Raw genomic sequence first — 23,791 nt, 5'->3', positions numbered from 1 at the left:
TCTTTTTTTACTGTATCTTAGTTTTCTTACTCATTCCCCTACCAGTGAATATTTGAGTTGTTGCTAGTGTTTTGCCATTAACACCTAACATATAAATATTTCTCCCTTCCTGTCTGTCTCTCTCTTTATCTCTGGGAGCGTTGGGGAGTCTTTTTGATGTATTTTAATGAATTATTAGAGCAATTTTATCACTAGAGTTGGCTGATTTTTAATGCATTTCATGGAGTACTTTCCTGTATCCATCCATCCATACATCCAGATGGATGTATAATATACATATATATATACACACACACAGATGGGTGTATATGTACACTATGTGTATATGTGTATTTATAGCTAGGAGAACTTGTGGCCCTGTGTAGATAATTCCCTCAACTGAATTATGATGTGTGTCCAGGAACATGGATCTCAGTGACCAGGCAATCAGGCAGGCCAGGAGCGGAGCCTTCAGATGTACACTATCCTACTGGTGTGACCGCAGCCTCATTGAATGTTTTAGGGCGCTGGATTTTGAAATCTGTTCGGTCAAAATGTTCTGAGTTTCTATTGTGTGCCGAGCACTGCAGATGAAGTGAACCGGCCTGAGAGCAGCATGGGGCTGGGGAGGGCAAAGATCAGGTCACAGAATGTTCTGGAAGCTTAGATGACTTACTCACCATCTTCGGACCTTGGTTTCCTCCACCAAATGTCCACACAGTCACCCAGACATCTCTTCTAGTTTTCAAGACTTGTGTGCCCACCCTCCAGGAGCCAGCACAAGAGTACCAGGATGAGGGGCTGCTCAGAGCTTATCGGGCGCAGAGAAGGAATGGGGGTGTGTTTTGGGCTCAGTACCCAGAGTCCAGGAAGCAGCAAATATTTTCAGTGGCCAATGCCCACCCAGGGCTCCTGTGGCTGTAGCTGAGCCAAAGGCTAAACCCAGCCTGAACCCGGGGAACTGGGAGATGTTGGTGGCCAACTGGAGAACCCAGCATTCAGAGCAGTTTGGGGCACCTCTTTCCTTGCATTCTGCATACACCTTGTCTGGGAGGTGGTGACATGGAGAAACGAGTGTCCGGGGGACCCCGGGGGAGTAAGTGTCAGGGTTGTAGGTCTTATACCTGAGTTCTGCCAAGAGTGGCCATAAGTCTGGTGTTAAGCCAGTTACCTGATGTGAACAGCCAACTTATTGGAAAAGACACTGATGTTGGGAAAGATTGAAGACAAAAGAAGAGGGCGGCAGAGGATGAGATGGTTGGATGGCGTCACTGGTCCAATGGACATGAACCTGGGCAAACTCAGGGAGAGAGTGAGGGACAGGGAGGCCTGGCGTGCTGCAGTCCACGGGGTGGCGAAGAGTTGGACATGACTTAGCAAGTGAACACAAAACGGTAACCCAGAATAATTAGTAACAAGCACCTTTCCCTCAGAAGTGTTCTGCTGTAACTGGTGAGTTATGTGGTATCCTAGCCAGTCCAACAGAGTGGGTAAGCGGGGGGAGGCAAAGAGGAGGAGCTGTTGGTTCCAGGTTTAGAGGTGGGGGGCTGCAGGGCAGGGTGTCTGTTGGATGCAGCAGCTGACAGAGACCCAGGCTAGTCCTCACTCATGTCTGCAGGGTTCTTCCCCAGGCCCCTTGGGGAAGACTCTGGGCAGCTCAGCCACTGGGTAAAAATGGACAGGATGTGGGGAGGGGGAGCCCACAGAGGACCAGGAGACCACTGGGCAAAACAGTGTTTGTAAAAACATTTATTGTCAAAAGGATAAAATATCAACATTAGGAAGAGTTTTAAGATCGAAATTAAAACACAACACAATCTTTTGAGTGTCTCTTTCTTTGTCTACTTTGAAGACAGTTTCCCAAGCCCGTCATCACAAATGGAAAGGGGCCATGGTGACCCTCTCCCAGGAGCCTACATGTGTTTCGCTTATAGATGCAGCAAGCAAAGTAATATTCTCAGAACTTAACACCATGGATAATCATGAGGCTGTCTGTATCCTTCATGGACTTAACCTAGCACAATGCAGGAGGCTCAGGACATCATGCTCACCAAGGACCAACTGTGAATTCTAAAGCACCCGGGGCTTCCCTGGTGCTTCAGTGGTAAAGAATCCTTCTGCCAATGTAGGAGGTACAGGTTTGATTCCTGATCCAGGAAGATCCCACATACCATGGAGCAACTGAGCCCATGCGCTATAACTACTGAGCTTGTGCTCTAGAGCCCAGGAGACTCAACTACTGAGCCCACGTGCCGCAGCTATTGAAGCCATCGTGCCCTAGAGCCCGTGTTCCGAAACAAGAGGAGCCTGAGCACTGCAACTAGAGAGTAGCCCCCGCTCTCCGAAACTAGAGAAAAACTCACACAGCAACAAAGACACAGCCCAATAAATAAATAAAAATTTAAAGCTCCCAGAAATTTCTCCCACATTAGTGACTATGCCTTCAGTCATGGGGAAATCTTTACACTGTAATTATATCCCTGTACCTGGGGATTCTTGAGGGTCACAAAGAGGCAGGCCAGGAGGCATTTCCCAAGCTGGTGTGCTGAAGGACATTGAAACGCCCGTGCCTTGAGATGCTTCTGTGATGCCGGTGAGCTGGGTAAACAGGCATACATACGTGGGTGCCGGACTTCTGTGGTCCTCGCTGCTAACATGTCATGTCATGACTGTCTTTCACAAAGTGATTTTTGAATTGCTCACGTTCAAAAATCACTGTCTGCTACTGGGAGGAGAATCAGGCCCCCGGCAAGATGGTCAAGCCATCCATTTGCTGGTAGAACCTGGTGGAACTCTGGGCCCATGGTTAAGAGACTGGCCAGTTTTCTGGGTTGAAATCTGAACTCCTCTATTTACTGGACAAGACTTACTTCTCTGAACCCCACTAACACACCTCTTTCTGGGCCTCCCTCCCACTCTGCCCCTGCTGTGAATGCAGACCAAATAGGAATGGAGGCAGATACTTGGGAGCTTGTAGAGCTTCAAGAAAGGATCAGTTGCTCCACAGAATGGAAAGGCTTGTCTCTTCCCACAGCTTCTTCAGTGTCATCATTGGTTGCCCCACGGAGTCTTTCTCTGTGTGACGTGTCATTTTTCTTAACATATTCAGTTCAGTTCAGTCACTCAGTCGTGTCTGACTCTTTGCAACCCCATGGACTGCAGTGCGCCAGGCCTCCCTGTCCATCACCAACTCCCAGAGCTTGCTCAAACTCAAGTCCATCGAGTCGGTGATGCCACCCAACCATCTCATCCTTTGTCATCCCCCTCTCCTCCTGCCTTCAATCTTTCCCAGCATCAGGGTCTTTTGCAGTTAGTCAGTTCTTCACATCAGGTGCCCAAAGTATATCGCTGCTGCTGCTGCTAAGTTGCTTCAGTCATGTCCGACTCTGTGCGACCCCACAGACGGTAGCCCACTAGGCTCCTCTGTCCCTGGGATTCTCCAGGCAAGAACACTGGAGTGGGTTGCCATTCCCTTCTCCAATGCATGGAAGGGAAAAGTGAAAGTGAAGTCACTCAGTTGTGCCCGACTCTTAGGGACCCCATGGACTGCAGCCTACCAGGCTCCTCCATCCATGGGATTTTCCAGGCAAGAGTACTGGAGTGGGTTGCCATTGCCTTCCCTGCCAAAGCATATTAGATGGTATTAATTCTTGGCATCATGCTGCAGATATTTTCCTCCAGTCTATCATAGCAAGAGGTTCTTTCTTTCCTCCTTTCCTTCCTCCCTCCCTCCCTGTTTCTGGTGCTTTTGTTCCTTCCTTTCAGGATGTCCTTGCTTACTTGTGATTTTTTTCTTAACCTGACTCATTCTTTAACTCTCACCTCAAGTCCAAAGCCAGGCTCCTCGGTAAATGCTACTGGAGCGTGTATGTGTGTTGGTGGAAATCTATTTCCAGTACAATTACAATATTCACCTGAAGAAAAGTTTAAAGGTCTCTCATATTGCTCAGTGGCTATTAAGAAATGTAATTCGGGGACTTCCCTGGGGGTCCAGTGGTTACGACTCTGTGCGTCCACTGCAGGGGGCATGGGTTCGATCCCTGGTCCAGGAGCTAAGATCCTATAAGCCACATGGTGTGGAAAAAAAAAAAAAAGTAGGAAGAAAGGAAAGAAAGAAAAAGAAATGTAGTGGGTCACATGTTTCATACAGATTCTTCTCGGCTTCCTTGTTTGTAAATTTCTAAAGCTATCCCGCCCCTCATAGGTCAGGGTTGGGATGTAGTGGGTACTCTTTGTGCACCTCCCGCGTGCCCTGCCGGGCGCTCAGAGGCAGGGCCTCAGCTCCCGCTCCGCAGGGCAGCTGCAGCCCGGCCCAGCAGGAACCGCTTCTGTTTAGCAGGAGCTTCCAAAATAGGTGCTCTAATCCTGCCAGCCAGCCGGTCGCTGCCTGAGCTGTGTCTGCCCTCCCCGCCCAGCTGCCTGTCACCAGCCGGGCCTGACGAAGCCCAGAAGACCGAAGGCTCAGTCGCTACCCAAAAACCTCAAGATTTGTTTGCTGCTCGTGCCTCAAACTGAGGCGCCAGCCCAGGGACAGAGCCTGGCCTGTCAGGAAATCCAGGCACAGTCTCCTCTGAACTTTGGATGGGACTCGGGGCTGGGGTTCAGCAGGGGACGTCTGGGTAGGGCTAGATGTCCTGAAGCCCCTTTGGCTCTGTCCCATCTCTGGGCGGCCCCTCCACTCTATTCACCCGGCCTGGCCTTGCACCCAATCTGGCCTTGATTTTGCACCACTGAATTGGCACTCTGGGCATGGGTCATTTCCATTGTGTTTGTGTGTCTTCCCTCCCCAGGTAGACTGCAGAGTAACCTGGGACAGCTGAGGATGTGCTGGGGGTGGGGGTGAGGGGTGGGGCCTAGTGATGCAGCCCAGACTTCATTGCAATTTGTTGCATTTAATAAAATTATTTGCTTTGAGTTGTGCATCCCCAGCTAGATCGAGACAACTTAGGGCAGAGATTTTAGCCCCAGTTTTGCCTAATATGGGCTTCCCTGGTGGCTCAGACAGTAAAGAATCTGTCTACAATGCAAGAGACCTGGGTTTGATCCCTGGGTTGAGAAGAGCCTCTGGAGAAGGGAATGGCAACCCACTCCAGTATTCTTGCCCGGAGAATTCTTGGCATGGACAGAGGAGCCTGGTGGGCTACAGTTCTCGGGGTCGCAAAGACTTGGACACGACTGAGCAACTAACACTTCCACGCTTTACACTTTGCCTAATATATCTCTATAGGTCCAGCACTTGCTTCAAAGGCAAGCAGAGTGGACACACACACGGCATATATCTGGGCTCTGGTGCCCCCACCAGAAGCACAGGCACCTGGCAGACTCAGCATCTGAGGACTGAGGGAGAGGAGGGGCTGGCTCAATACCCAGCAAGTGGTAGCCCCCCTGAAGAGGGAAGGCATGAGGGGCACCTTTGCAGCAGAGCAGAGCCAGCTTTGCAGCTCCAACCTAGCGGCTGACATGAACGTGGCCAAGTCCGTCAGCCTGAGCTCGCTCTCTCCGGCTGTAGGGAGACAAAACAGCTTTCTCACAGTACCCAGTGGATGTTGCCAACTGTGATCCTGGTCTCTGAGTCCTCTCACTTCTCCCCCACCACCTCCCCTCTCTTCCTCTCCCGTCAGCCGCTCTCCCAGCCCAGACTTGCTGGCCAGCCTGTGGGTGGGTTCCCCAAGATTGATGGAGCCGGCCGGGAGAGGTCAGCTCCCAGCCCGTGTTTGCGTCAGCTAGCCATGGGGGAAGTCAGGGTGGGATCCTTCAACCTCCTGGCCCACATTTTTCTTGCAGGCACTTGGGTGGGCGTAGTCTGCCTTAATTCCTAGGCATATCCGTACTATTAATAAATTGGGCACAGAACAAACCAGGCTGGGTTTGCGCTCCTCCTTTAAAACATTTTTTTAATTGGGCATGGATGGAAGTGAGGAGTTAAATCCCCATTCCTGGGGTGAGGGCTCAATTCATTTTCTGCTTTTGGTTGCTAAAATGATCATGAATTAAGAGTTCCCATGAGGAGCAGCCCCAGACCACTCAACCTGTCTGCAAGTTCACTCTGCCTATGAGTCTCAAACTGGGTCAAGTTTAAGAGCGATACACCTTACAATTGAGAAAAGGTCAGATTCCCAAATCTAGCTCTTCTATCTGTTCCGGCTCCCAAAATCCCAGCCCCCAGTTTCTCCCTGGTTGTTCCCACTCTCTCCCAACCCCACCAGCCCTGACAATAACCCATCATTGTTATCTCATTGGGTGTTTGCAGACCTCTTTACAGCCATTGTTGAGTTTTTTTTTCCTCTTATTTGCAAAGTACTTTACAATTTTTATTACAAGTCTTTCCTCTGAATGTGGGGTAACACTGACCCACTTCTGAGAGCTGGATTCCCATTGCCTTTCTAAGTGGTTGGTCCAGATCCCAAGATGCCCGGCACTGGGTGGGTGGGGCTTTTGAAAGTCAAGGCCATAGCCATGGCCTTCCTCATTAGAAATCAGGCTGCTGCCCACTTGCCCTCGGGAAGTTCCACCCAGGGCACGTCTGTGTAATGAGGTGGTTGTTACCAAGGTTCACACAGATGTTAGTGCTGGTTTGGGGCTCCCAGCCTGTTGCCTCCCACCTCCCCCAGAGTGGGAGCTAAGCAGCAGTGTTTGGACTTTCTTTCCCTTCTTCAGTCTATCGGATTCCTGCTTGTGTCAGATGTAAGAGAATAAAAGGTGCCTTCCCCCATGGCATAGTGGGAGTTGCTGAAGATGATCAAAAATTTTGGTTTTCTTATCTTTTTATCATATTTAAAAGCTAAGCAATTATAACATTTCAGAATGATGCTTTTAAAAATGAAAAAGCCACACAATTTATTAGCCGAATTGAAGCCCCTTCCTGGTGGTCTCAGCTGCCGTCACAATGTATAGGATGTTTTGCAAGTTGCATTTTTTATTTAACATGGGAAGTAGGCATTTTTCTCTATCATTAGGTTGTCTTCGTCATAATCATTTACGTGTGTGTAACATCCCACTGAGTAGGTCAGATGACAAGATCTGGTAGAAGACATGGAGACTTTACCCATTTGGAGGTGTGGTAGGTTGTAGGCAGACGCGGTACATTTACAATGCTTTTAGGAAGCTCGTCCTTAACGGCTTTCCTTTGGCTGATGTTGTAATGCCCAACTCTTCAGTCTGGGTCAGACTTCTGCGCCTTCTACCCTAGACAAGCAGTCTCTGCCACCATAATACCCAACTTGCTTAAGGTATGTGTCCCAGGGCTTCCCTGGTGGCTCCATGGTAAAGAATCCACCTGCCGACGCAGGAGACATAGGTTCCATCCCTGGTCTGAGAAGATCTCACATGCCGTGGAGCAACTGAGCTTACGTTCAGCAACAAAAGAGGCCACCGCGATGAGAAGCCCGTGCATGCCCCATGCACTGCAACTAGAGAGCAGCCCCCACTCGCCACAACTAGAGAAGGCCCTTGTGCAGCGATGAAGACCCAGCACAGCCAAAAAAAAAAAAAATTTTTTTTAAGATACATGGCCCAAATGAGTTCAGTTATGCTGTTATTCATTGCTGATACTGTGGCCCAGTTTGCCCAACCAGGGCATTAGTGTTCATAGCTCCTATGACCTCTATCAGAGTGCTTAAATAGCAGGTACTCAGTAAATATTTGTCAGTGACAAATACATACTTGCCGACCTCCAATGCCTTTCCCCAGCCTGTAAAATAGTTGCTTGACTGTGTAACCCATTCTGTGTGGCAGGTGAGAAGGTATTTCTAAGGCAAGCCTTGGTGTTGGGTTCTCAACGCTCCAGGCCAGTAACCAGCAGAGAGACTGGAACTGCTAGGGAGGCTCCTGGGATGAGACCCTGTCTGGGATGTAAAACAGTAAGTGTGAAGAGAAAAGGGAATGTCCCCTCCAAAAAAAGAGGAATGGATTGAGAGACCTCTGTTTGTGCAGCCTTCTTTAGATGAATCGGAACATAGGAAAGAGGTTGGTTTGCTCATCTTTAAAAGAAAAAGAGTGTGAATCTTTATCTGTGAGAGGCACGTTCTGAAATATTTATGAGTGAAATGGCAGAAAGTCTGAGAGTTTCTTTAAAAAAAAAAATCAGGTAGGGAAAGTGGGTTGAGGTATACATGAGATACGATTGGCCACAAAATGTTGAAAGCTGGATGGTAATTAAATAAGAGTTCGTTTTCCCATTCAGGCCCCATTTGGGCCTGAAAAACAAAAAACAAAAACAAAAAAAACAATAATTGAGTTGTACTGGGTTTGGAATGGGAAGGTGCTGTAGAAAGCCCTCTGTCCGGAGTTAGACCCGAATGACGAGTATCTTTTGAGGCTGTAGCGCCATCTAGTGTTGATTGCAAACACGCTACAAATAAGGACATTGCAAGCGCCTCTCCTTGCTCTGAGGGCCTTTTATGAACTCCCTTGGCCTTTCCAGCCCTCTCACCAGAAGGCTGGGCCAAGGGAGCCGGGCAACAGGCACGGGTGGGGTGGCAGTGGTGGGTGGAGGGTGACGTGCAGGTTGTTGACGCCTCCCCCGGGTTTGGGAAAGAAAGCTGAGTCCAGGAGTCGTCCCGTCATGTGGGGCTCTGAAGGCCGGTGACCTTGCTGGAGGGTTCTCAGTGTGACCTAGGTGCAAAAATAGCCTCTCTTGTGACTGTGTGTGCTCAGCTCCCCAGCCTGAGCAAACAGCCCCTCACACCTGCACGCTGTTGACTCACAGTTACTTGTTTGCAGGTGCAAATGACTGTTTGTGTACCCAGACTTGAGGGGAGGGCCCCCCACCATCCTTTCCTCTCTTAGCTCATGTTCCCTTAGAGCAGGTAGTGGGGCCACAGAACTGGCAGAATGTGAGACCTTAACCCCCAGGGCCAGGGGGCTAAGTCCTGATGGCAGAGAAAGGCATTACCCTCCTCCTCAAGTCTCCCCGTGCACTAGAGAAAAATCCACTCTTGCTTCTCGTAGTACGATGAGAACAATCTGGACACCAGAGTGGCTGTATTTAGGGACAGAAAATTAGAAAGAATATAACATTTTTCAAAATAGGAAGCAATCCTATGGAGTCAGAGAGACTTCTGGGAGTTCTCAGCCAGGCTTTATATAGATAACAGGGAATAAGAAAACCAGCCCAACCTATCTCAGCAGGATGACACGAGTGAAATGTGTCCGTTGTCACCTTCTATAGACATTAGGACCTCCTCAGTGGGCCCGTGGTTAAGACTTTGAGCTCCCGCTGCAGGGAGCTTGAGTTCGATCCCTGGTCAATGAACTAGATCCCACGTGCTACAACTAAGACCCAGCATGGCCAAATCAATCAATCAATCAATCAATAAGTAAATATTTTACAAAATTCTAGAGACAATGGACGACAAAGGGGATGGGGAGGGAGGGGCCTGTGAGCGAGTGCAGGGGAGTGGCAGGGATGGCCACGTTCCTGTGGACAGGTTCCACTCCAAGGCATCATTGCTCATAATATGCACCTTTATTCCTTTGTTCCAATAAGCAAGAAAAATATCAAGCTATGACATAGCATAATCATACAGATATTGACATGAGAAACTCATGCAGGGAAGTTTGAAAATTTCAAGAGCTTTCAAAAAGAGAGTCCCTTTTGCTCAGTAATTCTATATCTAGGGGAGTATCCTGAGAAATAACCAGAAATGCTAAGAGTAGTTTACCGAATGAGCTGTGTCTACAAAAGTCAGAAACTGGGTAATGACTTAGTAAAAATTCAATGAGAATAAAGGATGGTACATTTCTGTGATGGGATAATATACACTAAAGTTTCTGAAGAATTTCTAATATGGGAAAATGCTTTGATATGAAGTGAAAAGACAGGCTCAAAATGATATGGCCTGACCTCAAGTAGGCAAACCTGTGTCAATGTGTAAAGTATTACAAAGGATGTAATAGAACAAACTTAATAACATGGTGATCTTTGAGTTATAGGATTACCTGTGTTTCCTATATTCTTTGTACACATTTCAGCATTTAACTTTCTTGAAGTAAATATTTATTATATTTTTATGGAAAAGGAACTGGAATCTCAATTCTGAAAGGGAAAAAAAAGAGAAAGAAGGTCTTGAGTGGAACTCAATGTCGAGTGAGACCCCAGCTCTGAAGCGGCGGAGGGGCCAGGTGCTAGTGGTCTCTGCCGCCCTGCCTTCCCCTTCTCACAACCAGGGAGAGCCCTGCTGTGTCTGTGATGTCGGCGGTGAAACGTCCACTCCCCAGGACAGGCCTTGGAGCCAGTTCTCCAGGGTGAGGGCAGAGTGAGGGACAACGTGGCAGCCCGCGGTGGCCCGTCTTCCACTCCTTGCAGGGGAGGCCATCGTTTCTGTGGTCTCTGATTTCTGGGCATAAGCAGAGAGCTAATCCTCTGTGTTGCTTCCCACCCAGTAGATATGTTTGATGACTTCTCGGAAGGCAGAGAGTGTGTCAACTGTGGGGCCATGTCCACCCCTCTGTGGCGGCGGGACGGGACGGGACACTACCTGTGCAACGCCTGCGGCCTCTACCACAAGATGAACGGCATCAACCGGCCCCTCATCAAACCCCAGCGCCGCCTGGTAAGCAGGGCCTGGTGCCGCATGGCCAGGGCCGGGGCAGGTGCCGCGTGCCCAGGGCGGGGGCAGCGGGCTTGCTTCTCTGCTTCTCTCAGCTCCCGGCTTCGGGCTCAGCCTCGGTGGGCAGCTCCTGGTTTCGAATCTGGGGTTTCAAGTTATCTTTCAAAGAAGGTGCAGGTTGAAGGATTGGGTGGGTGGCAAAGAGTCATTTCTTCCACCTTCAGTGTTAGTTTGAACTGTGAGGATGGTCCAGCCCATTTAGTTCAACCCCTTAATTATGCAGAAGTGGAAAGTGAGGCTATGCCTTGCCTGCATTGTGTGGTGTGTCTCCTGTGCTCACGTCAACCCCATGAGGAAGGCTGACTCTTCCTTTTATGTTGTGACTCACTCAGTTTTCAGTTGATCCGTTGACAAACCCAAAGATTATGTGAGGGTGTGCTGGACCCTGTAGCTGGGGAGGAGATAGAAGCAAGTTTTTGGCTCCTAGTTTCCTGGTCGTTTCTACCACGATTTAATTTTGACCAATAGCTTTCACAGATATTAGGGAAGGAAGAACAGAGGGGATAAACTGTGGTGCTTGCTTCCCTCTCTTGAAGTCAGTGTTTGAAGTCTCTGGGATACAGTAATTGTCAACTCCTGCCCCTGAGACCCAGGTTAATTTTACTTTCGGGAGAAGTTTTTCTGCCTACAGTGCCCAGTGGTTGCTGGGCTCTTCCCTGACGTGAGTGACAGATAATGTCGCTGACGCAGCAGGAACGACCAGGATTTGCTGTCTCCGGCAGCCCAGCCCTCGGTCCCATGCACCCGTGAGAGGCTGGGGTACCCGATTCCCAGCATCCGGGCACCGCAGCACCGGAGCATCCCTTGCGGTGGCCCCACCCCGCGATTGCTCCTGGTGAAGCAGATGCCATGGCACCTTGGGCCTGAAGGGTCTGTCTCCTGTGTTGCAGTCTGCCTCGCGCCGAGTGGGCCTCTCCTGCGCCAACTGCCAGACCACCACCACCACGCTGTGGCGCCGCAACGCCGAGGGCGAGCCAGTGTGTAATGCCTGCGGCCTCTACATGAAGCTCCATGGCGTAAGGCTCCCCCCGCACCACGTCCCGTACTTTCCTCCACAGCTTGGGTCTCATCCCTCTTCTTCCCCACAGATCATAATTCATTGTCTCCTTCTTAAATATACTTAAATCTGGAAGGTCCAGAGACTGTCTTACAGCAGTCTATTAAGGCTGCTGTAACAATGCCATAGGCTGGGGAGCTTGGGTCTCCTGCATTGCAGGTGGATTCTTTACTGACTGAGCCACCCGGGAGGCCCACGGGGCAGCTTGTGTGTGTGTGTGTGTGTGTGTGTGTGTTAGTCATTCAGTCATGTCCGACTCTTTGCAACCCCAGGGACTGTAGCCTGCTAGGCTCCTCTGTCCAAGGGGGATTCTCCAGGCAAGAATTCCCCAGGCAAGTTCTCTAAAGTGGGTAGCCATTCCCTTCTTCAGGGGATCTTCCCTACCCAGAGATCTAACCCAGGCCTCCTGCATTCCAAGTGGATTCTTTACTGTCTGAGCCACCAGGGAAGCCCTCCTGGGCAACTTAACCAACAAGAATTAATTTCTGTGGTTCTAGAAGCTGGAGGTCTGAGATCAGAGGCCAGATCAAGGGAGGATCCCCTGTCTGGTGGCAGACTTCTTACTGTGTCCTTACATGGTGGAAGGGGCAAGGATGCTGTGGGGTCTCCTGTATAAGGCCACTAATCCCATTCATCAGGGCTCAACCTCATGACCTCATCACCTTCCAAAGGCCCCACCTCCTAATACAATCACCTTGGACTATAGGTTTGTGAACATGTCAGTTTGAGGGGGATACACATTCAGACCATAGCAGAGACATTGCTAGGGAACATCACTTCCATCTTAATACTACCTAAGTCTAATTCCCATTTTACCAATGAAAGAGACTCAAAAGTAGTCTGTATATGTGGTAGTATGATATATAACAAAGGTAACAATTCAATGGATAAAGAATAGCTTTTTAAGAATGCTTGTATTGACACAGTCTGGAACACAAAAATGAAACTTGGCCTCTGCCTCCTACCAAAACCAAAAATAAACTTGGGTGTATTAAAGATATTTGCCATTTCCTTCTCCAGGGGATCTTCCCAGCCCAGGGATCAAACCCATGTCTCCCGCACTGCAGGCAGACGCTTTAACCTCTGAGCCACCAGAGAAGCCCTGTATTAAAGATATGAAATGTAAAACCTCTTTTAAAAGGGACAGTAAAAATACTAAAAGAAAATGTAGAGGGAGAGGTTATATAACCTTGGGGATGGAAAAACTTTTCTTCAGCAAATTTTAAAAACTCTTAAGCCATAAAAGAAAAAGATATATTTGATTGTATACCAATTCATATTAGTATATGGAAAAAGATACCCCAAGAAAGTAAAAGCAGGGGGTAAGGGGAGAGGGAAATGAGGAGTTCCTGTTTAATGAGCAGAGAGTTCAGTTTTGCAAGATGAAGTGTTCTGGAGATGAATGGCGGAGACGGTTGCATAACTGTGAATACGCTTGACAGCGTTGAACTATACATTTAATAATGGTTAAGATGGTAATTTTATGTGACATGCACTTTATGACAATGTTTCTGAAGTACTGATGTGGGTGGGGTGCACATGAGGGCAGGATTCTTCTGAAGTCAGGATGGTGTTCAGGAAGGTTCAAGGTGGGCGGAGGGGAGGAGGGCTGGGAGGGAAGGACACTTTCCTCCAAAGGTGGAGGTGCTCTCTCATCTGACTAGGTTGACCGGAAGGCAGTTCAAGTTCACGGATGCTACTGCCCTCTTTTATTTTTTAGCCACTCTCGTGGCTTAGTTCTCTGACCACAGAATGAACCTGGGCCCTTGGTAGTGAGAGCGCAGAGTCTTAACCACTGGACTGTCAGGGAATTCCCTACACTTCCTTCTTTAACAATTCCATGTTCATATCTCAAAAGTGGTTGTTGCTTTTCCTTCGGCTTTTGCAGGTGTGGCCTGTATTAGTCCCACAGGAGAGAATAGCATAGACCCGGGACTGAACCGTTTGGTTGGCCAGGCCTGAAAGAAGTCAGATGTAGGCAAGGCACACTATTTTAAAATACTAGAAAGAGGACCCCGCCAGTCTGCCACTTTCCCTCCCCCAACCCAAGACAGAGTTCAGTGTTTTTATTTTTCTGTTTTCCCGCATCACCTAAAATCTGGTTATTTTCTATTTGTCTGTCTTTCCCAACACACTGTGAACTCTACAGGCAAGGAACTGTGTCTTTAAGTCTGTTGCCCCAGGGTCTAGTACAGTATCCCCAAATACAAGTGTTCAACTCATCTTTTTAATAGAATTGATTTCTTGCTCAAAAGGAGTTCCAGGCCTGATTGACTTAGACTCAGTCCCAAAGTTTGTAGAGGAATTGCACAGATCTGGCCTTCCCAGTGTGTATTTCTGTGTGTGTTGTGTAAATACTGTCACAGATCATGTACAACTGGAAAACCATGTGTGTTGACTTGCGCAACCTCCTAGGTCCCCAGGCCTCTTGCAATGCGGAAAGAGGGGATTCAAACCAGAAAACGGAAGCCCAAGAACCTTAACAAATCAAAGACACCAGCAGGTGAGAAAAAGATCTCTGTGTAATTCTATGAATAACTCCGTAGACTTCAGAGTGAATGAGCATCGTGTATGCTCAGGTGGGCCAGCCCAGGCTGCAGAGGTGTAATGATAGCATCGTCCATTCCCTGCCTTTCAGGACAGAATGAATAACTTAGTGCAAAAGTAACATTGCCGTGGAACGTATTGGGAGCTTTTAAAGCAGGTTCAACTCTTGTCATGCCTGATTTTTGCCAGTTACAAAGATTGCAGAGGTCCAGCTAGACCGGTCTTGGAGGAGAAAGGGAAATTACTCAGCCCCTCCATCTTTAGTGCTGCAGCTACTCAAGAACTCGAGTCCTCTTGGCTCGCTTTGGGCTAAATGGGGTCAAGAAACACTGGGCCCATGAGTTGTGTTCAGTTAGATTTGGATATTGATTTGTAAGCTAGTGTATAATTAACATTGTGTGTACTTGGTGCTTTACAAACCTCCTTCACAAATACTGTCTCGTTGCTCCTTAAAGACCCTCACTAGACCCCATTTATGATCCCCATTTTACTAATGAGCAGGCTGAGGCTCAGAGAGGGCAGTGACTTAACAAGGGTCACATAACTGTGAATGGGTAGAGCTGGGATTAAAACCCCTGTGGTTTCACTTAGGAAATATGGATATTCTGTTCAATATATGTTCTGCCTCTCAATTTCTAGATTTCAAGATGAGGACTACTTGGGTCCCCTACCAAGAGCATTCCCTGCTTGACTGACATGTACACACAGCTCTATTTAAAATGGATAACCAACAAGGACCCACTGTGTAGCACAGGGGACTCTGCTCAATGCCATGTGGCAGCCTGGATGTGAAGGGAGTTTGGGGGAGAATGGACACACATATACGTATGATTGAGTCCCTTTGCTGTCCACCTGAAACCATCACAACATTGTTAATCAGCTAAACTCTAATACGAAATAAAAAATCTAAAAAAAGAGCACTTCCTTCTCAGTCAGTACCACTGTCAAAATGTGGCAGGGGCAGAGAAAATAAGTCAGCTGACCTGATGGGAATTTTATCTTCTAATGTAAGGCCTGACACGTTCAGATGACGTTCCCTGTTCCACTGCTGAGAACATGACTGAAGTGCTCCTTTTCCAGGTTCCACAGTGGCTTGCCCCTTCTGGCAGTCATGTATTATTAGAGCGTGCAGTGTCTCATAGCTGGTTCTCGGCCTTTCCCCCTCCTTGCACGCTGTGTGTATGTCCAGCACCTTCCCCTGGAACTTCATCTTTTTACATGGTGGAGTCCTGGGGGATCAGGTGTCAGTTCAGGTGTAGGATCCCCCATCTGAAACTCCAAACCCAGGGAGCTAGATTTGGCAGCAAGACGTAATCTGAACTGACACAGGCTACTTATAATCTTTATTTATCCCACGTGTGAATATTCACGTTTTGCTTTAGAACTATTAATGTATTTAATTACTGGGTGTTGTCCCAGACCCTGCCTCAGATATTCTATAATATACAGGTCTTGCCCCATTTATAATCCAAAAGTTTTGAATCCTGAGACATATGTGGCCCCAAGGATCTGGGATAAGGGGGGATGAGCCAGTCATCTGAAAAAGTTCCCTTGAAATTCTGCTGCTTCTGCTTCATCATGAGAACTGCCACCCTGCCCTGATGAAGGGCCCTGCTTCTTCTCTCCCCAGCAAGTGTAGACAGAGCCATTAGCGCTGATCTGCCCTGGCTGGCTCCAAGGGCCACCATCCGTGTGTCCCGGGCCCTGGGCTGGGTGTGCTGACTCTGCCTTGTTCCAGGTCCCTCAGGCAGTGAGAGCCTCCCTCCTGCCACCAGTGCTTCCAGCAGCTCCAGCAGCGTGGCCACCAGCAGCAGTGAGGAGATGCGCCCCATCAAAACAGAACCCGGGCTGTCATCCCACTATGGGCCCAGCAGCTCCCTGTCGCAGGTACTGCCCGTGGGAGAGTAGACTCTGGGTGGCCAGGCCCCCAGCCGAGGCAAGGGGCTGTCCACACAGGGGTATATTTCAGCATATCTGATCAAGCTACAGCGATTTGGATACACAGCCGGGATACACTCTGTGCCAGGCTTCCCTGGTAGCTTAATGGTAAAGAACATGCCTGCCAATGCTGAAGACGCAGGTTCGATCCCTGGGTTGGGAAGAACTCCTGGAGAAGGAAATGGCAACCCACTCCAGTACTCTTGCCTGGGAATTCCTGTGGACAGAGAAGCCTGTCGGGCTACAGTCCAGGGAGTTGCGAAGAGTCACACACAACTTAGTGACTAAACAGCAACAACTGTGCCAGGGCCAGTGAAGACGGGCTGGCACACAGCATGACTGCAACCTGAATCAGACTGTGGGCTCGCTGGGGGACATGGCGAACCCATCGCAGGCCTTGGGAGGCAGAACGGGGCTTTCTGAGCAAGTCTGTCTCCTCAGTGAGGGTGGCTTGACCTTGGCGGCAGGTAGATTTCAACAAGAGGACGAGGTCCCTCCTGGCCTGTGGAAGCTGCAGCGGGCAGGGTGGGAGGCTTGGGGTTGATGAGGGGTCACAGGCAGGATGCTATTGTAATGAGAGCTGGCTGCAGGTCCAGCTTCACACGTGTCCAGAGATGGGCCAGCGGGACCCTCCTGTCCCTCTGTCAGATATGACGGCAACCCTGCTCCTTCACCCTCTTCCCTCTGTGGCTCCCCCATTCGGGACCAGAATGCCTCCAAACTTGGTCATGGTCTCCCATTAACTGATCTCTTCTCCTCCTGTACTTGAGGTGAGCATGTCCTAATAAGCTTTGTGCTGTCAGAGTGAAGAGAAACTGGTCCTGTGGGACCAGGAGAGCCAGGAGCCCCTTCTGGGCAGGGGGGAATGGCTTCTCTTTGGAAAATAGAGATTGATGGTGCTAAGATTATAGAAAATGTCTGATGCAGTCATCAAAGGCGTCTGAGAAACCAGAATAGTCACAGAGTTACCAGGTCAGTGCTCAGAAGCAGCTGGTCAGTCAGGAAGACCCGTTGCCTCTCATACCTCGGGATCAGGGGGCCAGCAGTGCGGCATGGTACCTTTCCTGCCCTTGTCTTTTGACCCTGTCCTCTGGTCCCCTTCCTGGGGTGGGAGCCAGCCTGGGCACAGCTACAGAGCAGGGTTCCCCTCTCCGGTAGGAAGGATCCCACTGATGGTATCTTATACCTTTCGCTTTCAGACGTTCTCGGTCAGTGCGATGTCTGGCCACGGGTCCTCCATCCACCCGGTCCTCTCCGCTCTGAAGCTCTCCCCGCAAGGCTACGCGTCTTCTGTCAGCCAGTCACCACAGGCCAGCTCCAAGCAGGACCCTTGGAACAGCCTGGCCTTAGCTGACAGTCATGGGGACATAATCACTACATAATGTCACCCCTTCCCTCCTCGGATTCCTGCCCGGACTTGGGGACACGGGGGACAGCAGAGACGAGGCTCTGGGCTCCAGGGTGCCGGCCTGCTCTGTCTGGGAATGACTCCAGACAACAACTGGGAAGAAACTTGAAGTCAATGATTTGCTTAGGGGATTTTAGCGCATACCTTTTTAAGGTGGGGGACTGGAGAGCTCAGACTCTGATCAGGAGGAGCCCACTCCCTTCACTAGGAGCACACCTCAGCCCCTCCCACAGAGCTGCAGACTTTCTCATTTTTCTGCCCCATCACCCCCGACAAGAGACGAGAAGTCCTTCTCCCCTGTTTCCACCACTGCACCCAAGATGGTGGCCTTTCCACGGTGCTGCGGCCACCGGGGATCCCAGGGCAGGTAGAGTGGGCATCTGTTTTTGGACATGTGTTGGGATCCCTCGGACCCGCGGCCGGTCCTGCCCTCGGCCAACACTCCCCTTCAGGCTCAGTGCACCCGCATCCCTCATATTGAATCTTGACTCCAGAAACACTGCGTGTAGGGCCAGTGTTACCAGATGCTGCGTGGGGAGAGTGGCTTCCGCAAACTCGCTACCTGGCAACCTTGCCTCCCTGCAAGTTCCTTCCGCGGCTCTAATCGCTCCTTCTCTTCACCCCCTCCCTCCTCGAGGCCTCTGAAAACAAACGCCCCTCCGCTGCTCTTGGTGATTCTGCTCTGCCTGCAGTTTGAACTAGTCCCCGAATCCTTCTTCTGCCCCATCACGCTCAGGGGGGTTCCTGAGTAAGAACAAAAAAGGTTCTGCTGCTGAAGCGGATTTGACTAGCAGTCATCTAGGACTTGAGATCCTTCTGGACAGGATGTCTGGTGGACGGCCTCCCCCAACCCGGCGGGGGCTGCGCTGCGTGGGGCCGGGTTGTTGGCCTGGAACTTGCGGATGCGCTGTGGTTCCCTGGAAACGCACCTGCTGCCTGGGCCGCGGGCCGAGTCCATCTGAGGGGTGCGCACTGCCTGCACCCGCGTCCTTTCTCCAGCAGAAGGCGTCTGTCCAGGAGGCAAAAATGCTAGGGATTTTCCAATATATATTTAAACAAACACAACACAACTCATGGAAGAAAGACGACGGGTGATGAGAGAAGATAAAAGGGCGCGAGGGGGCGCCTACCGCTCCCTCGGTTTGGCAATCGGCCTCCTCTCCGCGTCGCTATCTCTACTCACTATCCGTGACCCGGGGCTCGCGAAGATGCTGCGTTCCGTGCCCTGGCTGCCAGCAGAGTGTAGCTGACTGCCCTTCCTCTGTGCTACTCCACAAACACCCAGCCCCCGCCCCGCAATCCTCCCGGCGGTAGCAGAGTTATCTTTAAGCCCAGGTTCTGTTTTAATCATCATTTACATAGGCTTTCTTCTACGAAAGCCGCCCCCCACCCCTTGTATACCCTTCCCTAACCCACAAAACTGCTAACGTTGTCTTAAGGTGAAATGGCTGTAAAATCAGTATTTAACTAATAAATTTATCTGTATTCCTCTTTCCCTTCTCCTCCCTCCGCGGTGTTTTCTAAGAGGTTCACTGCTGCCCGTTGCAAGGCAGTCCTGAGCCACCGAGGCCCCTTTGCTGAATCATTTCTCCGTCCATTCCTTTTGGCAGTTGGCGGAGACTTCCTCTGTAGGTGCTGGGGGTTAGTGACAAGGACACGCATCCAAGCCCTGCTACTGACTAGTCTGTGACTCGACAGGTAACCTCTAGGTTTGGTTACCTAGGGCGGGTTGAACCAGCCCTTAACTGAAGTTCCTGTGGCCTTTTAGAAGTTGCCACCCCAGGAAGGGGGCCATTTTTAGAGCTGCTGGCAAATACTGGTAGCTGGAGTGTGAAGGAGAGCTGCGAGGTAGTACTCTCCAGTCCACCTTATTTTACAGTGTGTACTGGAGGGTCATGCTGAGTTATTTGCCATCTTCTCCATTATGGTTTGATCCAAACAAGCCCCCAAGGGTTCCATACCAGTAGGAGAGGAGGGGAAAAAACCTCTCCTTTGTCCATTTTGTCTTCACTTAGGCTTACAGACTTGCTTACTTGCTTCATCTTAAAAGTGGAGTGGGGTTGAGGGGGGTGACTCTAAGGTTTGTGGAACAGAACCCAGACAGGCAAATGCGCTCCCACTCAGAACTGTTGGTAGCAGCTTCCTGCCTCTCAGATGGCTTATACCCAGTTGGTAACTGAAGGTGTTTGACCTTTCACAGCACCCGAGTTATTTTTTGAGCAAATAAGGATAAAAAACTGTAATAAGTACTCAATATAAAATTGGAAAAGCCTTTAAACTGGCTGTGAAATAGCCAAACCTATTCAATGCATCTACCATCCAGAAAGATGAGTAATTGATAACTCTGGCAAAGAGTAGCAAAAAAGATTTAGAAGCAAAAATAAATCGACCAGGATTTATATTAGCCTTGGGGAAGATGTGTTTTCTGATGATGAAGTCTTAGCTGAAAACATTTTTGCCACTTACCTTTAGGAATGGCTTTCAGAGGATGGATATACACACACACACACATATATATATATATATACACACACACACATATACATATATATATATATATACCTATACACACAGAACCAGAAGATTGACCTCATTCCTTATATGGTCATAACTTGTGCTTCACCCCAGATGGTAAAATCCAGCTTTATTCATCCTCCTTGCTCACCAGACTGGGTTGATTTTTCAAATCAAATGTATCCTTGCTGCTGCTAAGTTGCTTCAGTCGTGTCTGACTCTGTGCGACCCCATAGACGGCAGCCCACCAGGCTCCCCCGTCCATGGGATTCTCCAGGCAAAAACACTGGAGTGGCTTGCCATTTCCTTCTCCAATGCATGAAAGTGAAAGTGAAGTCGCTCAGTCGTGTCTGACTCTTAGCGACCCCACGGACTGCAGCCCACCAGGCTCCTCCGTCCATGGGATTTTCCAGGCAGGAGTACTGGAGTGGGGTGCCATTATCTTCTCCTAATGTATCCTTAGAAGAGGTCAATAATAATGTTAGTCGCTCAGTCATGTCCGACTCTTTGCGACCCCAATATCTGTAGCCTGCCAGGCTCCTCTGTCCATAGAATTCTCCAGGTAAGAATACCGGAGTGGGTTGCCATTCCCTTCTCCAGGGGATCTTCCCAACCTGGGTCTCCTGCATTGCAGGCAGGTTCTTTTACTATCTGAGCCACCAGGGAGGCCCCAGGAGGTCAAGAGGAGGCCAAGTTGCTACCAATCAGGATATTTGAAAGGATGCAATTCCCAGATTTTTGGAAAGTGGCTAGAGGAAGGATGGGGAGGTGGGTGTGGGAGATGGCGTCCTTAGAATAAGTGTCTGCCCTAATATGGTGAGTGCAGCCCCTGGGGGTGTTTGTTCAGGTTGAGACATCCCTCATGGTCCCTTTCAGGCTCACCCCTCACTATGACAAAAATTTTGAAGTGCAGATCAAATCATTTTAACACTCGGGAGCATCAGTTCTTAATATTTGACTTTTCGATACCTTTAGGGGCTAAGTAGTAGCAGATTTAGCCATGATTATGTGCTTCACCCCAGATGTTTGGCTTGGGTGGCAGTAGTGAACATGAGTTTATATTCACTGAACATGCGCCAACTAGACCTGGGCTGCGGATTATTTGATGCCCCCTCTTCTAAGCCCCCAAAACCTACTGATGTGGACACTAATGCATGAGAAATTCGGTCATTTGGCAAGCTGCTGTTGGAGTGGAGGTGACTGGTTTTCAGTTTTAAAAATCATTTTCTGACATTGGAGACTACTCTTCAGATTACATCCTTGCCTTGCTTGATGCTGGAACACAAACAGGCCTCCATCCTTAACAACACAAATAGGTATCTTCCCAGAACCAAGGACGAGGCTCAGAGCTTCCAAGTGTAGCCCGGGAAGTGGAATCCGTGCTCCAGGGGACTCTGGGCCCTGGACACTGTTCCTTTCTGTACAGTAACTGAGCCTCTGTTCTGTAGCCTCCTAGGAGCACAGCTGCTCTGTGCCACCCTGGCTCCTGTGCGATTATCTCCCCTCCAGTAGCTGTGGCAGTCCAATTTGCAAAAAGACATCAGTGACAAGAGAGCTAAATAATCCAAGCAAAGATGGCACTAAAGCAGACCTAGGTTCTCAAAGTCCAGTTTTCTTTGGGTCTGTGCATGGCTAGAACACTGGCTGAAGCCTGGGAAATTGTGGGCTCAGTTGTATGGAGAGAGGGGCAACCACACACAGCTGTGCTCTGGGTTCACGGGAATAGTGGAAACAGAAAAATCCTGTAAGGTGCCTGCTGGTGCTCTTAGGCCCTGACTTAGAGGTGGTGTCAGGAGGTCTTCAGAAGGACCCAAAGAGGGAGCATCTCCAGTGAAGGCTGATAAATGAGAACCCCCATCGCCCCCCACAACACACACTCACACTGCATCCCCGCGCTGTGTGGTGACTGCCTTCTGTCCTTAGCTGTAGTGGCCCTGCTTCACCTAAGAAATAAACATGACTGCATAGGTTTTTAACCAGATGCACCTGAAGTTCAAATCACTGGGTGGTTTCAGTTTCCAAATCACTGAATCTCTGACAGCAAGGAGTTCATCCAGATGAAGTTCAATACTAGTAAATGATGCCAGTGAACAATACAAATAGACCCCTCTTACAACAAAGATATTGTAGTCTCTTGTGCTGCTTCTCTTTTAAGATAGGTTTAGTCTCTGCCAAAAAAGATTTAGTCCAATGAAATGGGTTGTAATTAGAGATGTGAAACATTTAGATTTTTCGTTCCTCTGTCCTTTTCCAACTTATGAAAATTTTTAAAAAAATGAAAATTTCATTACTTCTAGGGTTCTTGATTATCTAAGACTTTGGGGCTGGGATGTGGGACAAAAACGGCAAAACTGAGATAACAGAATCCTAAATAGGATTGTTCTCTGCCGAACAAAGCAATGAGTGATGCCAGCTAATGTGCTTTAGAATGTAAAGTTGTCACTTCATTATTCAAAGAATCCCCAGACTTCGCTGTAGGGATGTGGCCTGGAAACACTTTCAGGAAGTCTTCTGGTCCAGCCCCCCTCAGTGACATCCTTGCAGAATTCCTTAATTGTGGCTTCCATCCTGACCACAGCTAGTTTCCCCATTCCACCCTACCCCTGCAATAGTGCCCATGTTTGGAAATTATTTTGCCTGCATAGTTATTGGGCTTCTCCTCACTTTAGATTAAAACCATAACCACATATAAATTACACTTCAATTTTTAAAGAACAAAAAGCGTAACTGCTCACCTCTGCTGACAAGTACTACCAGATCACACAAGGATAAGTGTGAGGAATTCTTGGTAGCCCCTTCCTTAGAGGAGGATTTGAGTCTGGGGTCTGTGGGAGTACAGGGGAGTTACAAGACACAAGCTGCTAAAGATTAGGGGCAGTATAGCTAAGGTTTCCTTCGAGTAGCTGGTTGCTGCTGCAGCTGCTAAGTCGCTTCAGTCGTGTCCAACTCTTAGCGACCCCATGGACTGCAGCCTACCAGGCTCCTCCCATGGGATTTTCCAGGCAAGAGTACTGGAGTGGGTTGCCATTGCCTTCACCCACCAGTAGCTGGTTGCTGCTGCTGCTGCTGCTGCTAAGTCGCTTCAGTCGTGTCCGACTCTGTGAGACCCCATAGACAGCAGCCCACCAGGCTCCCCGTCCTTGGGATTCTCCAGGCAAGAACACTGGAGTGGGTTGCCATTTCCTTCTCCAATGCATGAAAGTGAAAAGTCAAAGTGAAGTCGCTCAGTTGTGTCTGACTCTTCGAGACCCCATGGACTGCAGCCTACCAGGCTCCTCCGTCCATGGGATTTTCCAGGCAAGAGTACTGGAGTGGGGTGCCATTGCCTTCTCCGCAGTAGCTGGTTAGGGAGAGTCAAATGGAAGGGAAACAACCCAGCTAGAAAGAAGAATACCTGGATTGGGAGACCATGCCTGATGCACTTAAAGATCATGAGGGGATCTCAGAGATCATTTGGTGCAAACCTTTTTGTCCCACCATCATCAAAAAAAACAAAAAACAAAACAAAACTCCCCCAAGGTCACAGAGCCCCATGAAGAGGGGTGCTTCCTGAGCACCTACTCTCACTAGGCATAAAGGTTGTCAGATACCGCCCTTGCAGTTAACACACTCACCATGTGAGGGCGCCAGCGTTCTCTCTCTTGTGGCCTCCAGAATGCACCAGCCTGATTTTCGAACATTCCATCTGAGACTAGCCCAGAAATTCGACTTAAAAAAGTACCTGCCACTTATTGAGCA

At 49.3% G+C, this 23,791-nt stretch overlaps 1 protein-coding gene and 1 long non-coding RNA gene across 4 annotated transcripts in view; one reads left to right on the top strand and one right to left on the bottom strand.

The window, feature by feature from the left end:
• Positions 1-19,024, top strand: part of GATA4 (GATA binding protein 4) — a 48,172-nt gene extending 29,148 nt beyond the window's left edge. The window contains exons 2-6 of one of the 3 annotated variants that reach the window (XM_055580171.1): positions 10,366-10,532; positions 11,480-11,605; positions 14,062-14,149; positions 15,932-16,080; positions 17,331-19,024. In XM_055580171.1, coding sequence (XP_055436146.1) covers positions 10,366-10,532; positions 11,480-11,605; positions 14,062-14,149; positions 15,932-16,080; positions 17,331-17,513 — 713 coding nt within the window. In that variant the 3' untranslated portion in view covers positions 17,514-19,024. Of the gene's footprint in view, positions 1-10,362; positions 10,533-11,479; positions 11,606-14,061; positions 14,150-15,931; positions 16,081-17,330 lie in introns of those variants that run through there. The other 2 variants (XM_055580170.1, XM_055580172.1) reach the window with 2 other exon arrangements.
• LOC129651462 (uncharacterized) lies at positions 8,313-9,174 on the bottom strand. Its single transcript, XR_008714154.1, has 3 exons — positions 9,097-9,174; positions 8,873-8,959; positions 8,313-8,592 (listed from the first exon to the last, which is right to left on the bottom strand). It is a non-coding gene; the product is annotated as an uncharacterized LOC129651462 (long non-coding RNA).
• Positions 19,025-23,791: the final 4,767 nt, after the last annotated feature.

Source organism: Bubalus kerabau, chromosome 4 (genome assembly GCF_029407905.1).
Source record: "Bubalus kerabau isolate K-KA32 ecotype Philippines breed swamp buffalo chromosome 4, PCC_UOA_SB_1v2, whole genome shotgun sequence".
Classification (NCBI taxonomy): Eukaryota; Metazoa; Chordata; class Mammalia; order Artiodactyla; family Bovidae; genus Bubalus; species Bubalus kerabau.
This window is presented reverse-complemented; position numbering and strand designations above follow the sequence as displayed.